Genomic DNA, 15,339 nt, shown 5'->3' on the forward strand with positions numbered 1-15,339 from the left:
TAGACACCCACTGAAACAATAAAACATGGTAAGTGGGATAAGAGAGAACATCCTGGAGATAATATCAAGGGAAATATCACAGAACTCAAGGCAGGAAGTAAATCAAACCTTTTGGGGACAAGGATTTGGGAAATGGAGAGTTCCTAATGCTGCTAGTTTTGTTGCTCTTCTGTATTCTGAATGTGGTTGTATATTTTGTGGTTTTGGAGCAGCATTTACCAACATGGGCAGTGTCCCTGAGCATAAATGGCTAATTCTTCAAAGTAGTGTAGTATGGTGAAAAGAGTCCAAGCTTTATACTCAAGCATCTCTGAGTTAGCACTTTAGTTCGGCTACTGGTAAATTACATACATTTTGTAAGTTACCTTTTTTTCACCTCAGGTTCTTCATGTGTACAATGGCACCAACCACACTCACCTTGCATGGCTGTTGTGAATATTATAAACATGTAAAACACCTGGCATAGATACCAGATCCATGGTGGGCTCTGAAGAATCAACCAGTTCCAAAATTATCTCAGTTCCTTTGCGATTTAAACAGATCAGAAGTCTCATTTAGGACCTCTTTTAAAGCCTAACTTACCACATGCAATGCTGTAGTAATTGGTATGATGTTGTCTGCTTTATGCTTGTCTACTGGCTTAGAAGACCAAGAATGAAAGCCAAAGTCATGAACTGCTGCTACAAAGCCAGATTGTGTTGCTGCTCTCTCTTCAAGGCAAGTTTTAGTGTCAATAGAATTCTGACCTGTCTTTTCTGGGTATATCTATATCTGTGTCCGTTCCATCCATGTCCATGTCCATGTCCATGTCCATGTCCATGTCCATGTCCATGTCTATATCTATGTCTACATATTTGGCTAATATTTTGAATTTAGTGTGAAGGGAGGGCTTAGTGGAGAATTTTCTAAGGAATTGATACTATTTATAAGGCCTCAGTATGAATCGTCTGCTCTTGATAGATATGGTCTATGAGGAAAATGGCATTGTTTCTTATCAAAAAGCATACCATTCCTTAAATTCTGTTTCACAAATGTGCACTGAGTACTTAATATCAGCCAGATGTGGTTGTAATAGTATAAGGCCACATTGCATGAACCACCACCAGAAATTGTCTTTATGACAATATTGGTTAGAATCTATGTCTAAAAGCTATAATTCATTTTTATACCATAAAAGGGAAAAAAACTATGAAATATTCCTCTCCAGCAGCTCAAATGGTACCTCACCACCCACATGCAAGGGGACCAATAGCTCCTAGTTTCAGGAAATTGTTTCAGGCTTTGTCTCCCACCAAATGCTCTGAACTTCCCAGTCTTCTTTGAAATAGTATGCTTACATTGTTCCTCTCTTGCTTGCCCTCTGACTGACTGCTTTTTATATGTTCTTGGCTTTCTGATTTGGTCTTCTTTTCAAATGCTAAATTTAGGAGACTAAATTTAGGACCACAAGACAAAAAACAATAGGAAACTTTTCATTCTAACTATAAGTCTCTGCTAGTTGCTGTGGATCTGGACCCAAGTTGTTTCACGTTTTCATAATTAAGGTTTAGACCATCTGGCATATAAACCTGAGTGTGTTGTGGAGATTAGGAAAATCAAGCAGTCCTCTATGACTGTCAAGGCTCAACTGCCTGTGGCCTTGGGTGTATTACTTAAAAGCTCATTTCTGTACATGTGAAATTCCTACACGTGGTTCCCAGGGTGTTCCCCAGTGGTTGAACTGGGCTGGACTTAATTTTTAAGGTAAAGAGTGTTATACCCAGGGTGATAATGCTTAAAAAAATAACAGGGCTCTTTAGACTTCTGCTATATCCTGCTAAAAGTATGGGGTGTGGCCCGACTGGTGTGGTTCAGTGGTTGAGCATTGACCTATGTACCAGGCTGCTATAAATCTTGTCTCTCTCTTTTATTGGCAATCCAATAGTATGACAACTTCTATCTTTTGGAGGGCACTTTTGAAGTTATGGCACTGTCCTGAATGGTAATTCCATCACTCTGAAGTAACTATGCTAATTAGTCCTGTTTCTCAATTTCTTTCATGCATATAATTTTCTCATATCATGATAAAATCACTTATAGCATATAGAATATAAGATAACACTTTTTAGTGGTAGTGTGAATACACCATAATATAATCAATTTCCTATTGAATATTTATTGTTCAAAATTTCCTTATCATAAATTCCTAGAAATGAAATTACTGTATTGAGGTGTATAAAAGTCTTAAAGGATTTTGCTACTTAATGCCAAATTGCCCTCTATATATTGCACTAATTTGTATTCCACCAGCAGTGTATAAAAATAAACTTTTCACTAAAACTTTCAATAAAGCTAGGTATCTTTATATCTTAAATTTTATAAAAAAATAAATCTATACTTATTGTTTTAATTTGACAGTTTTCACATATTTATAGTCCATAGAATTTTTTCTTTTGTTAATTTTCTATTCCTATCCATTGCTTATTTTTTCTCATTGATTTGTGAGAATTTAACATTTTACCAGCCATACATGTTTAAAAACATTTCCCGATTTTATTTTACTTTTAATTTTGTTTGTATCATTTTTGAGCTATGGAAATGAAAAACTTTTATTAATCAGATTTATCAGTCTTTTTCTTTATGCTTCCTTCCTTTGGTCTCATGGGTTGAAAGACTTTCCCCTTGTATGCCATGTCTCAGGCTCGATGAAAAACAGAGTATGTTTTATGGAATGAATAGGGGCTCTTTGCATTTACATGTTTCCTTATTTGTATATTCTAAAAAATAATTATAGTTATGGACATTTTCAGACTTGAAGAGTTTGGGCACTTAGCTATAAAGGACACAAGGTGGAATTGAGATTGTGGTTAAAACAATCACTCATATAGGTTAAATGGTGCTCAAGTTCTTGGCTTAATCATGAGCAGTGGGGAATTTTACTATAAAATGCTGGAAGAGAAGTCTTAAATACATAGGAGATAAAATGGATCTTATGGTACCTGCTCTTACCATGGTCTGACACCTGAATAAGATTTGTGGCTCTGACTCCTTTCTTGGGGAGCCTTGAGTGCTTCCTGTGAGAAAGTGTAAAGGAATATGGAGTCCCTTTTGCTTTTAGGTTTCTTTCTTTCTTTTTTAAAAAATATATTTTATTGATTTTTTACAGAGAGGAAGGGATAGGGATAGAGAGTTAGAAACATCGATGAGAGAGAAACATTGACCAGCTGCCTCCTGCACACTCCCTACTGGGGATGTGCCCGCAACCAAGGTACATGCTCTTGACCAGAATCGAACCCGGGACCTTTCAGTCCGCAGGCCGATGCTCTAGCCACTGAGCCAAACCGGTTAGGGCACTTTTAGGTTTCTTATGTGCCTCTAAAATATGTCTCTTTGGGGCTGGCTGGGATTGCTGAGTGTAATGAACCTAGCTCTTTTTTCAAGGACCTGAAAGCTCAGACTGCAGAAGTTGGTTCTTTCTACAACCTTCCATTGAACTTGCAGGTGGGACCTCTTTTCTGGGTGTGCTCTGTGGCATAACATTCAACTCAGGAACTTACAAAAGAAGCTGCCAAGTGCGAGGTCCTAGGTCAGAAATGTATGCAGTTACTGTTCTCTATGTAATGGGCACAGTTTTATTGCTAAAAAGTAAAAATTGTTTTTGGCCTTATTACTTTGTCTTTTTAAATATTAAAAATTATAGCTGATTGTCACATGCAAAAAATAGGTCTGTACAAAAGGCACTGAGAAGATCTTTGGACTTCTGAAGAGCAGTTATAATACAAAATGTCTGAGATAGGAAAATATTATGATAAAAGTGCTAGAAGCAAGAAGAGTCTACCACAATCATAAGAAACTCATTCCAGATGGTAATAACCTTATTAAAGAAGCCCTTACTTTATTAGAAAACTCTACTATTGTAGATAATTTCTTATTCTTTTGACCCAAGGGAGATGAATAAAAATTGGACACCATTGTCCATGTAATATTTCATTATAAAACTAGAAGCATTTGCTAGTTTCCTATTCAAGTTCCCATTTTCAGCAATAAATAGACTCAATGTTTACATTCTTATTGATCCTCTTTCCTCTTTACCTGGCATTCTATGGAGCTTTGCTTGTGAGTGTAGTAAACTCCTGAAGACCCCAGGTTAAAAATTACTGAGCAGAGTTCCTTATCCTTTCCTAAATAGTCTCTATTTTCCATTCTAACTCCTTTCCCTAACACACACACACACACACACACACACACACACACACACACACACACTCACTTTGGGAGCAATACCACCGTGTAGATGGCCCATAGTCCATTAAACCTCAAACCATCCACAAGGGAACTTATGTTTCCCAGTTAGAATCTCTCTCTCCCTCCCTGCATTTGTCACTCCACCACCCATCCAAGTACCTGTACCAGATATATGGAGTCATTTTTGACTTCTCTAACTTTAACAGCCTTTCATCAAATTATTCAGCAAGTCCTATTGACTTTACCTCCTAAATATCTTTTAATTCAGCCCATTTCCCATCACCCTGACCACCACTAACTATCATCTTGGTCCAGAATGGTCTATCTCTCATCTGAATCTCCTGCTTCCAATCCATTCCTTATATGTAAGCCAGAGTGGTCTTTCTAAAGTGAAGAATCAGTCATATTGCTCCCACCCACCTTCTTAAAATCCTCTAGTGACCCTGATTCTTGTATGATAAATTTACAATTTTAAACCTGGTCACTAGGCCCTCTTCATCAGCCTCCAGCTAGTCTTTCCTGTCACATCCCTGATTCTTCCTTTGAAAGCCATCTTCATCTTCTAGTAATGCCTCAAATTTACCAGTTTTCTATTGTTAATTTTGAATACTGTGTCCTTCTCCTGGGACACAGATCGTTTAGGTGTCAACTGAGGCATTTCACTTACTTGGGAGATTTTTTTCTGATCTTCAACTAGTTGTGGTCCCTGGCTGTGTGTTCTACAATGGTTTGTTTCCCCCACTATTATACTAACTTGTGGTCACTGCTTAGCTAGCAAAATCTATCTTTTTTGCTATCTTTTGTTTTTGAACTTTCACTTCACCTATAACATCAGAGTAATATGTCTCTTCATCTAATTATGTTCCTAATTTTTTCATCTCCCACAACTAATTTAGACTTCAATTTGGGGCTCAGCTTTCTTCATTTTTTAAATTGGGAAATTAATCTACAGATTAATACACATTAGGGAAGTGTGTTATCGTATCAGCTCTTCTGACCTCCCCTTAGATGGATTATATCAAGTTTTGAGTTAATTTGGGAGAATTACATGAGTAGTGTAATGGAGATATGGGCAAACCATATTTTAAGCTGCATTATTTTTAAGACTTAATGAAATAAATCTTTCTTCTCAACTTTTAAGTGGGAAGATTAACACTTACTACATATATAAACATAATTATTTTTTCTCCTCAAGTTACAAGTTTCTCAGGTGGGTGTAGATAGTTGAAGAGATGGTGGGAAGGGCTGATAACATTTTTGTGTCCCCTAAGTCATTCTGAATCGTTCTATTGTTCTTGTGTGGTGTTGGATATTTTGACAAAGAATACCTCACAGTGTTGGTGGTTGGTCTACTCAAAGTTGAACTTTGGTGGATGAGGCCCTTCTCCAGGGATGCAGATTATCACAAAAGTAAGAGTAGCCAGGTCACGTGTTACTCCAGAGTGGATTTTCAAGCCCAGTCTAACATGGTCCACACGACTGATATGCAACCACCAGAATTCATGCTGCTCTTCCTGTTTTAAGGCTTTCTATCAATGAATTTTATTGATCTCAATCATGACTAAGCTCTTTATCATTTAGGAAAATTGTTCTCATATGAGAATAAAAATTCCAATTTGAAAAATACCAATGCCCATTATTGATTGATTCAATTTGGGATGTGGTGGAGCCCAAGCACTGGTATTTTGAAAACCTCAGCTAATTCTCACATGCAACCAGGGTGGAGAACCACTGATTAGGTCATCACAGGATGCTCCTTACCTTGCTTAATATAATGGTATATCAGCCTTCTTGTCTTTATATATAGACTTTCACCTTCATCTCAATCTCCCCATTCCAGTAAATGGCATTTCCATCTATATCGTTTCTCAAATTAAAACCTGAGATTCATTCTTTTTTCTCTAGTCCTCTATCCCCAACTAATCATCCATCAGGAAATACTGTAGACTGAATTTTCAATATATCCATATAATTCTCCTTACCTTTATTGCCTTTCTCTTAACTCAGACCAACCTCTCACCTTACCTGGACCATTGAAATGTCCTAACTGGATTCCCCTATTCCAATCCTGTGTCATCTTCCACAAAGTTCTTAATTTTTAAAAAAATGGCCTTTAAATTTTTATTAAAATATGTTTCAAACATTTAGATAAGAATAGACCACCAATGTTATAAAATCTTAACATTGTACTTATTTGCTTCACAGTTGTTTATTTTTAAAGAAGGAAAGTTTGTGTTAACATTCAAGCCTCCTCTTTCCCTCTCCCTGATGCCATTTCCTCTCTTCCTCCCTAGAGGTAACCACTTATATGCATTTAGAGTTTATTAGTCCCATGCATGCTTTATAATTTTGCTTCATATTTGAATCCATATATTATACTTAGTGTTGTTTTCAAATATTGGTAGTATTATAAAGAGGATATCAGATTGCAGCTTGTTTGTTTCACTTAACATGGCACCTCTCCCATTCCCCCCTTTACTCTGTATGCTCTCGCCACATTGACCTTTGAATTTTGGGAACTTGCTTATTTCTGCTTCAGGACCTTTGCATGTATTGTGCCAGCTTCCTGGAAAGTTTTTTCTATCATTCTTTGGCCAATTCTTACTCATGATTCAAGTCACAGCTTTACTTGTTGTTTTCCGAGAGACCTTCCTTGATTGCCATAAAAATAGGTCCCTCAGATTAAGTCTCTCTTGGCACCTTGATCTTTTCCTCAGTATCACCACAATATATGATTATACATTTACTAGAGGCTCGGTGCCCAGAATTCATGCACAGGTGGGGGTCCCTAGGCCTGGCCAGCGATCAGGGCTGATCAGGACCAGGCCTATCAGGGCCGGCCCGGAGAAGAGGTGATAGTCGCCGAGCCTGGCATGGAAGGAATGGATGCCGGACGCCAACCTGCCACCATCAGCGCCCTGCCACCACATGGTTCCCTGCCTCCCCCCCTCCTCCTTCCCTCCCTGCCACACTGCCACTGTGGTGGGCAAGCAGCAGGCTGATTGGGGCCTGCTGGCTGGGGCGAGGGATGGGGCATTGGAGGTTGCTTGCCAGCCCCAAGGAGGAAGCCAGCCCTTGAACACCCTGGGAAAGGACCTGCGTCTGCCGCCACCTACTCCTGGTTCCCCATCCCAGCCCAGGGCCTGCTGGCAGCGGGGAAGAACCACAGGAGATTGGCTGGCCATGGGAGGTTGTTTGTAGGAGCACACTGACCACCAGGGGGCAGCTCTTGCATTGAGCGACCAGTCATTCCTGTCGCTTAGGCTTTTATATATGTAGATATGTCATCTACTTCACCTACTAGGTTGCAAGTTCCATGAGGGCAGGAATGATTTCTCTTTTGCTTTCTGCTCTCTCTCTCAGCCCAGAGCCTGACACATAATAGTTCTTTAGTAAATTTAAAAAAATTAATACAAATTGTTTTAACATTAATTGTTTTAATACTAATTGTTTTTCTGAAAGTATGGTTGGTTGCATGCTCATCTTGAACAAGAGATTTGCTTTGGTTTGAGTTTATGATTTCTCTTTTCAGGGCTCTCTCCTCCCTGGCTAAGGATGTAGTGTGACCTCCATAAATTCCCAGTTCAGAACCAGTCCTTACATGGAGTTTTAAGGGCTCCTGACCTTGTGATATTTGGTATACCACAGACCTAGTCAACAGCCAGCCTCCTGAGGCCCTGAGTCAGATAAAATTCATAGCTCTAGATGGTGCTAGACCAGTGGTTGGCAAACTGCGGCTCACGAGCCACATGTGGCTCTTTGGCCCCTTGAGTGTGGCTCTTCCACAAAATACCACGTGCAGGCGCGCATGAACAGTGCGATTGAAACTTCATGGCCCATGCGCAAAAGTCGGTATTTTGTGGAAGAGTCACACTCAAGGGGCCAAAGAGCCGCATGTGGCTCGTGAGCCGCAGTTTGCTGACCACTGTGCTAGACAGCAGTGCTTCATTTCTGTTTTTTAAGTTTTTTTAACAAGGGAGTATCTAGGCATTGGGAGAAGCCTCATTTCAGCTACTGGCTTGAAGCAGTGACCCCAGATCCAGTATATCATCTTCCGTGGAACATTAAAAAAAAATTATATATTTAATGATTTCAGAGAGGAAGGGAGGAGAGAGACAGAGAGGAGAGAGAGCGAGAGAGAGAGAGAGAGCAAGAGAAACATCAATGATGAGAGAGAATAATAGATTGGCTGCCTCCTGCATGCCTCCTACTGGGGATTGAGCCCACAACCTGGAATTGAACCCGGGACCCTTCAGTCCTTAAGCCGACGCTCTATCCACTGAGCCCAACTGCTAGGGCCTTTGGAACATCTTAAGAAGCTGTTACCCTTTCGGGATCCAGTCATTCCCCAGTCTCTTACTTTCACCTCTCCCTTTACCTCTCCCTCCTTCTTTCTCTCCTTCCCTCTCTTCCCTTTCTCTCTTTCTTACTGTTTGAAAGTAAGTTGAAGGTATTGTAACATTTCACCTCAAAATACATTTCACCTAGCATGCATGTCCCCAAAATAAGAATGTTTTCTTACATAATCTCAATACCACTATTTACCTAACATAAAGTCCATGTTCAAATTTCTCTGATTGTCCCCTCCAAGAATTGCATAACAATTTCCAATGAAGGACCACACATCTCATTTAGATTCCAAGTCTCTTCCGTCTTCATTACACCAGAACAGCTCCCGTGGCTTTATTTTACTTTTATTTTAAATCGTTTTCATCTCTCACGATATTGACATTTTTTGAGTAATTCAGGTCAGACTTCTGAATGACCAACAATCTGCGCTTTTCTTAATTTTCTTCGTGATGTTGTGTCCTTCCCTGAATCTCATCAGGAGGCAAAAGATCTTCTTTTGTCTCATTAATGATGATGTTACTTGTTTAAGGTAGTGTCTACTAGGTCTCATCATGATAAAGACATCTTTCCTTTTGAATTTAATAAGGAGTCTTTAAGGTGTCACTTTGAGATTATGTTAATATCCTGTTTAACAACAACCTTTCATCCAATGGTATTAGCCTGCATTGGTGGTCCTTGCTTGCATCCATTATTATTTTGGTAGTTACAATAAATAGGTATTATATAATTTTACCATTCCTTCTACATTTTTTCGCTGACATTCTATAAAGAAGCATTTTATTTCCTTCCTCCCCACTTCACTTAAAAAAATTATTTTAAAAGTATCACTATGGGCTCAGAGGTTTGTTTTTTACAGAATCATGTGACCAAAAGTAAAGTAGTGCTTTTCTGACTATTTTTTCATAGTGCTTAATATATATTTATTATGTATTTTTATATGATACTTCATAGCCAGGTGACTATATGAAATAACACATTTTAATAAATAACATAGTGTGGAGTTCCATTAAAAACACTTGCCCCCTCCCCAATTTTGACAAGTAGTCAGGATTAAAGTTCCTCTCTTGGCTAACAATTATGGTGGTGATTTGTTTTCATTTATATTTCTTTAGTGAATTCAACATAAAGTCAAATCTGTTATTAAAAATTTGCAGGCTAAAGTTGCCCTTGATAAGGTACCTTACACAGAAATACAGGGGTAGGAAAAGTAGATTTATAGCTGTTTGTATGGGAAAAGACATGCAGGCTATGATTATTACAATAGCTTTATTAACTGTTTCACATAGTCACAACTGTAAACCTACTTTTACCCACCCTTGTACATTTCTCTCTCCTCTCTGACAGTGCATATTGCAGTTAATACTCTGTCTTATTTTTAGGATAGAAGATTCAATGATGAAATTGACAAGCTGACTGGATACAAGACAAAATCACTATTGTGCATGCCTATCCGAAGCAGTGATGGTGAGATTATTGGTGTGGCCCAAGCGATAAATAAGATTCCTGAAGGTGCTCCATTTACTGAAGATGATGAAAAAGTAAGATTTCATGCCTTTCATGACTTTCATTCTCCTTCTTGGTTACTGATTGTTATTCTCCCTGAAAAGGACAGGAATTGTGTGAATAGCTGTTGGATTAGCCCATTCATGAATCAAAGAGCCTTTTCTCATGTTAAAATGTAATGGGAGCTTTTGATATTTTACAGAATGTGGTATAATTGAAAATAATTACTTAGTCTTTTTCTTAGCTTGCTTTTCATTACAAGCCTCAGTAGTATTCTTATTATTCCCTGGTCTTTATCTTTCTTATAAGCAAGCTTTTCAATCAAGGATCACACCACAACCACACATGGTCCAATGGAAGATAGGGGAGATAGAAGATTACTGTGTTTCAGAAACTCAGCTCTTTCTCTTGTATTTTTATAACAACTACAAAGAATTGTTTTCTCAGTTCTTATATAAAAACTTCAAGTAAATAAATATTGTTATTTAAAATTGCTAATAAAAAGAACATTATTTTCATTCCTGAAGAGCAATTGACCCTGGTAGAAGTGATGTACTTTTTGTGCATAAATTTGAAGTTCTTTCACCAGTAGTTTATCCCCCATCTCATATTACAAGAGAGACTTTTCAAAGAGTTGAAGTTCTGGTTTTAAAGCTCTTACCTTCAGATGAAATAGAATCAGGTGGGATATTTTTAAAATTTGTGGTAAAAGCAAATCTCAAGTTAGTTTGTTTCAGTTTAATGACTGGCATAATCCTATTTGATTAAAAAAGACACTTTACACCCCTAGGTTCATAGCAGCACAATTTATAATAGCTAAGATTTGGAAATAGCCTAAGCGCCCATCAGTAGATGAGTGGATTAAAAAACTGTGGTACATCTACACAATGGAATACTATGCTGCTGTAAAAAAGAAGGAACTTTTACCATTTGCAACAGCATGGATGGAACTGGAGAACATTATGCTAAGCGAAATAAGCCAGTCAGAGAAAGATAAATATCGCATGATCTCACTCATTTGTGGGATATAGTGATCAACATAAACTGGTGAACAAAAATAGATCTAGAGAAAAGGTAGCACTGAGCAGACCTTCCAATCTCAGAGAAAAGACAGGGGAAGGGGTGGGTTAGGGATCAACCAAAGGACCTATATGCATGCATAATAGCATAATCAATGGACACAGACACTGGGGCAATGGGGGCTTGCCCTTGAGGGTGTGAGTGGCTGGGGGAGGGGGTTTTCAATCGGGGAAAAAGGAGACATATGTAATATTTTAAACAATAAAAATGTATAAAATTAAAGATTATATTATCTTGAAAAAAAGACACTTTATAATTTAACCTTATGGATGTGAGGTAGTTATTTGCCAATGCTAATTACTAAAGCATTAAATTAATGCAAATATCTGGTACAAAAGGTCAACATAATATATGATTATAAGGAAACAAGATTTTTAAGTGAAAAGAGTCTTTATTGAGGTCATTTCTGTAGTTGAATTTGAACAGCCCAAATCCCAGAAAAGGTTTATAAACCTGTAGAGCCTGATAGGGCCTCACACAATTTCTTACCAATTTAATAAATGATGAAAATGTGCAAAGCATGTGTATTGGTGTCATAGGAAGCACAGATAGAAATCTCAAACGTGTTACTCCATCCTGGAGCTACACAAGCCAGACGCAAGTTCAGCAATGAAATGCCCAGGACATGCTATGGGTGCCTAGGAAAAGGAGGATTAGTTTCAGTTGAAGAATCTTAAAAGGCTTCTTGAAAGAGATGGCGTTTGATCTGAATTCTGAAGAAAGGCTAGGTCTTCATAACACATAATCAGGTGAGAAGGTGAGGAATTTAAAAACATAAAATGTAGGTCACTGTGCAAATGTTTCCATGGAATGTAAAAATTTCCTTTTGTGCATTTTGTACTAAAGATGAGAGAGTCCTGTAATAATGTGCCTCTTATAGGGATTTGGATGGAAAGATGTGAGCTGCGTGCCTTTCCAAATAACAATCACATTCCTATGGCATCTCCCAAACATTTAGTTTATACTTAGATGTAGTCCTGCCTTCACTCTGCCCTTTTTGTTGAATCAGATCCCATTATTTTTTTAATTCTAAGTTCTGATTCCATTCATGTTAGATTTGTTTTCTGGAATTTCTCAGTGGATTTATACTTATGAGCTAGGGCTTTGTGAGCTCTGCATAGACTGCGCAGGGATTTGTACCTATCTTGAACAGCATTAATATTTAGCTCTACTGAGTTCATGCTTGGCTAAGGACAAACACCCTGATTTGAGTGAGCTACTTACTGTCTGACTCTCAGTTTCTTCACCTGTAAATTATGCTATCCACCATTCTACAGCATGAGAATTAAATAAGACCATAAATGACAAATACTTTTAAAAAATTTAAGAAAGGCAAGTGTAGAACGTTTATTTTTATTTTTGAACTGTTCTTCTATTTTTGTTATTTATCCCCAGGCAAATTATTTCTTCGATTCAACCTCATTTGAGTATTTCCTTGCTCTACATGTATTTTTCTCCTCTGCAAGAATCTTATGTTACCACAGTAGCATTTTATTTTCCAACCTTTCCAATTCCCTCTCCTAATTAAAAAACCCTACTCTAGTCTTCTCAGAAGAAGCCTTACCAGTTAGGGCAGGCAGATTGTGTTTATTTCAAATTCTGTATCTGGTTATTGTTCTTTTCTGCAAGGATTCTATATATTACTAGAGGCCTGATGCATGAAAATTCGTGCAAGAGTAGGCCTTCCTTCCCCTGGCTGCCAGCACCGGCTTCCTTCCGGGACCTGGGACCCGGGACCTGGGACCCGGGACCCGGGACCTGGGCTGGCTTCCCTCCGGCCCCGGCTTCGTCAGGAAGGACATCCGGAATGACATCGGAAGACATCTGGTCTAATTAGCATATTACCCTTTTATTATTATAGATAAACCAAACAGGAGTGGTGAGAAAGAAAAGTGCAAAATCTAGAAATGATTAACTGGAAAGAACAGGCTCTAGATACTTCTTTCAAGTAAGAGAAGGTATTGTGGCATAATGGCAGCATACAGGCCAAATAATGTGTCTACTGGGGTTGAAATTCTACCTCGGCTAGAGCCTGTGTAACTGTGGGCAAGTTATTTAGCCTTCCTGTGCTCTAATTTCCTCCTCTTAGAAGAGATGTTATAATAATAATACTTATGAGGCTATAGTGGGATTAAATGATTATAGGGGAAGGATTTGGAACAGCACATAGTAAGTCCTTATAATTTTTTTTTAATATATATTTTTATTGAGTTTTTACAGAGAGGAAAGGAGAGAGATAGAGAGTTAGAAACATTGATGAGAGAGAAACATCGATCAGCTGCCTCCTGCACACTCCCCACTGGGGACGTGCCCGCAACCAAGGCACATGCCCTTGACCAGAATCGAACCCGGGACCCTTCAGTCCGCAGGCCGACGCTCCATCCACTGAGCCAAACCGGTTTCGGCATAAGTCCTTATAAAAGATTAGCTTTTACTGACAGCCCATTAATACATGTGAGATGTAGTCAGGTCTCAGTTAAAAAATTACCTCTGTATAGCCCTAGCTGGCTTAGGTCAGTGGATAGAGCGTCAGACTGCGGACCAAAGGGTTCTGGACCAAATTCCGGGCAAGGACAAATACCTCTCTTGTGGGCCCTCTCTCTTCCACTCTCTCTGAAAATCGTTGGAAAAATATCCTTTGGTGAGGATTAAAAAACAAAAATCTCTGTATAATTTAAGTCTGTAGGTTTTATAAGCATAATCTATATGGAAGTTCCCCCTTTGGAATTTCAACAATGAAATGATAGATATACTTCTTTATAAATTCACAGTTCTCTTGTGTTATTGTTAATGCATGCACTCTGTTACTTGATTGTACAAGATTATGCTTCCACTAATTTGTATTCTACTTTTTAATGTGAAGTTATTTCTTACATATATGTCTACAGATCAGTGTAGTCTACTGTGCTATTTCTAGGGATTATAAAGTTTTCTTTTTTCTTTTTCTACATAGCCTAGTTTGCTTAGTCACTGTCCTATTACTGGAAATTTGGGTTGTTTCTAGTTTTTCACAATACAAATAGCCCCTGAATGAACATCTGGAACAAATTACCTTTATCTTTTATGTTATTTCCTTGGAGTATACTCCAAAGACTGAAATTACTGAGCCAAAGGGCAAGAAAAGCTTTATTGCTCTCATTCCAAGTTACCAAATAGCTTTCAGAAATATTGATTCTATTTCCAATGGTAGCCGCACACATGTACCTCTTCTTGCAGAGTGCTGCCATCTTCGTTCAATTCACATTTTAAAACTCAAATTACTTTTCCTTAGTCAGCCAGGCAGGCATCAGACAACCTTCTCCCACATCCACCAGTAGAAATTCCAGCAATCGTAGTTTCAGTGCCACCTACAAGTAAGGAAACAAGGAAGGGAAGTGGAAGCCTGGTGCTTAGTGTTAGGTAGGGCCTTCAGATCAGATGGCCTTCAAGGCAGGTTCAGTCTTCACCCTGCTTTTCTTAGCTGTGACCTCGAGCAAGCTGCTCAATCCTTTTTTAAAAAATTCTCATCTGGGGATATGTTTATTGATTTTAGGGAGAGAGATCGAGAGAGAAATATTGATGTTAGAGAGAAACATTGATAGGTTGCCTCCCGTAAGCACCCTAACTGGGATGGAACACACAACCTAGGTATGTGCCCTGAACTGGAATCGAACCCACAACCTCTTGGTGGATGGGATGATGCTTCAAGTAAATGAGCCACCTGGCCAGGGCACTCAATCCCTTTTTACTTTAGAACTTCCAGAACAAGGTTGTTGTGAGGAGTAAAATAGGTAATAGATGTAAAGTGCTTAGAGTAGCACTAATTATCATTCAATAAGCTTCATGAAATCTCACTATCTATTTCAAAGCCAGACTTCCCTTTTTAATGACATTAAAATCATTATGCTCTTTAAAGTTTTTGCGTAATTAGTAATAATTTAATCAGCAGTGGTTAGAGAATTGTGTGAAATATAGTCTGCCATGTGCACATGTTAATAATTTAAGTTACATCCCGACAAATGACGTGTTTGGTAATTCATGTTATAAGTGCACCCAAAGGCAGGTCATACAGAAGAGATGATTGGAATTTTCTGTTTCACTTCATGGGTTCGCAGCAAATGTGCCTGTTTTTCAGTGATATGTACAAGTTAGCTCATTTAGGTGGTATGACATCCAATTAATTTGTCATTTCATTACCCCTGG

At 38.4% G+C, this 15,339-nt stretch overlaps 1 protein-coding gene across 1 annotated transcript in view; it reads left to right on the forward strand.

Moving 5' to 3' along the window:
* Positions 1-15,339, forward strand: part of PDE11A (phosphodiesterase 11A) — a gene marked incomplete at both ends in the record, with an annotated part of 286,244 nt that overhangs the window by 23,711 nt on the left and 247,194 nt on the right. Inside the window, one exon of the mRNA XM_081095861.1 lies at positions 9,954-10,112. Within this exon, the coding sequence (XP_080951987.1) occupies positions 9,954-10,112 (159 nt within the window). The remainder of the gene's footprint in view (positions 1-9,953; positions 10,113-15,339) is intronic.

This window comes from Myotis nattereri, assembly GCF_964212035.1.
Source record: "Myotis nattereri genome assembly, chromosome: 7".
In the NCBI taxonomy this organism is placed as follows: Eukaryota; Metazoa; Chordata; class Mammalia; order Chiroptera; family Vespertilionidae; genus Myotis; species Myotis nattereri.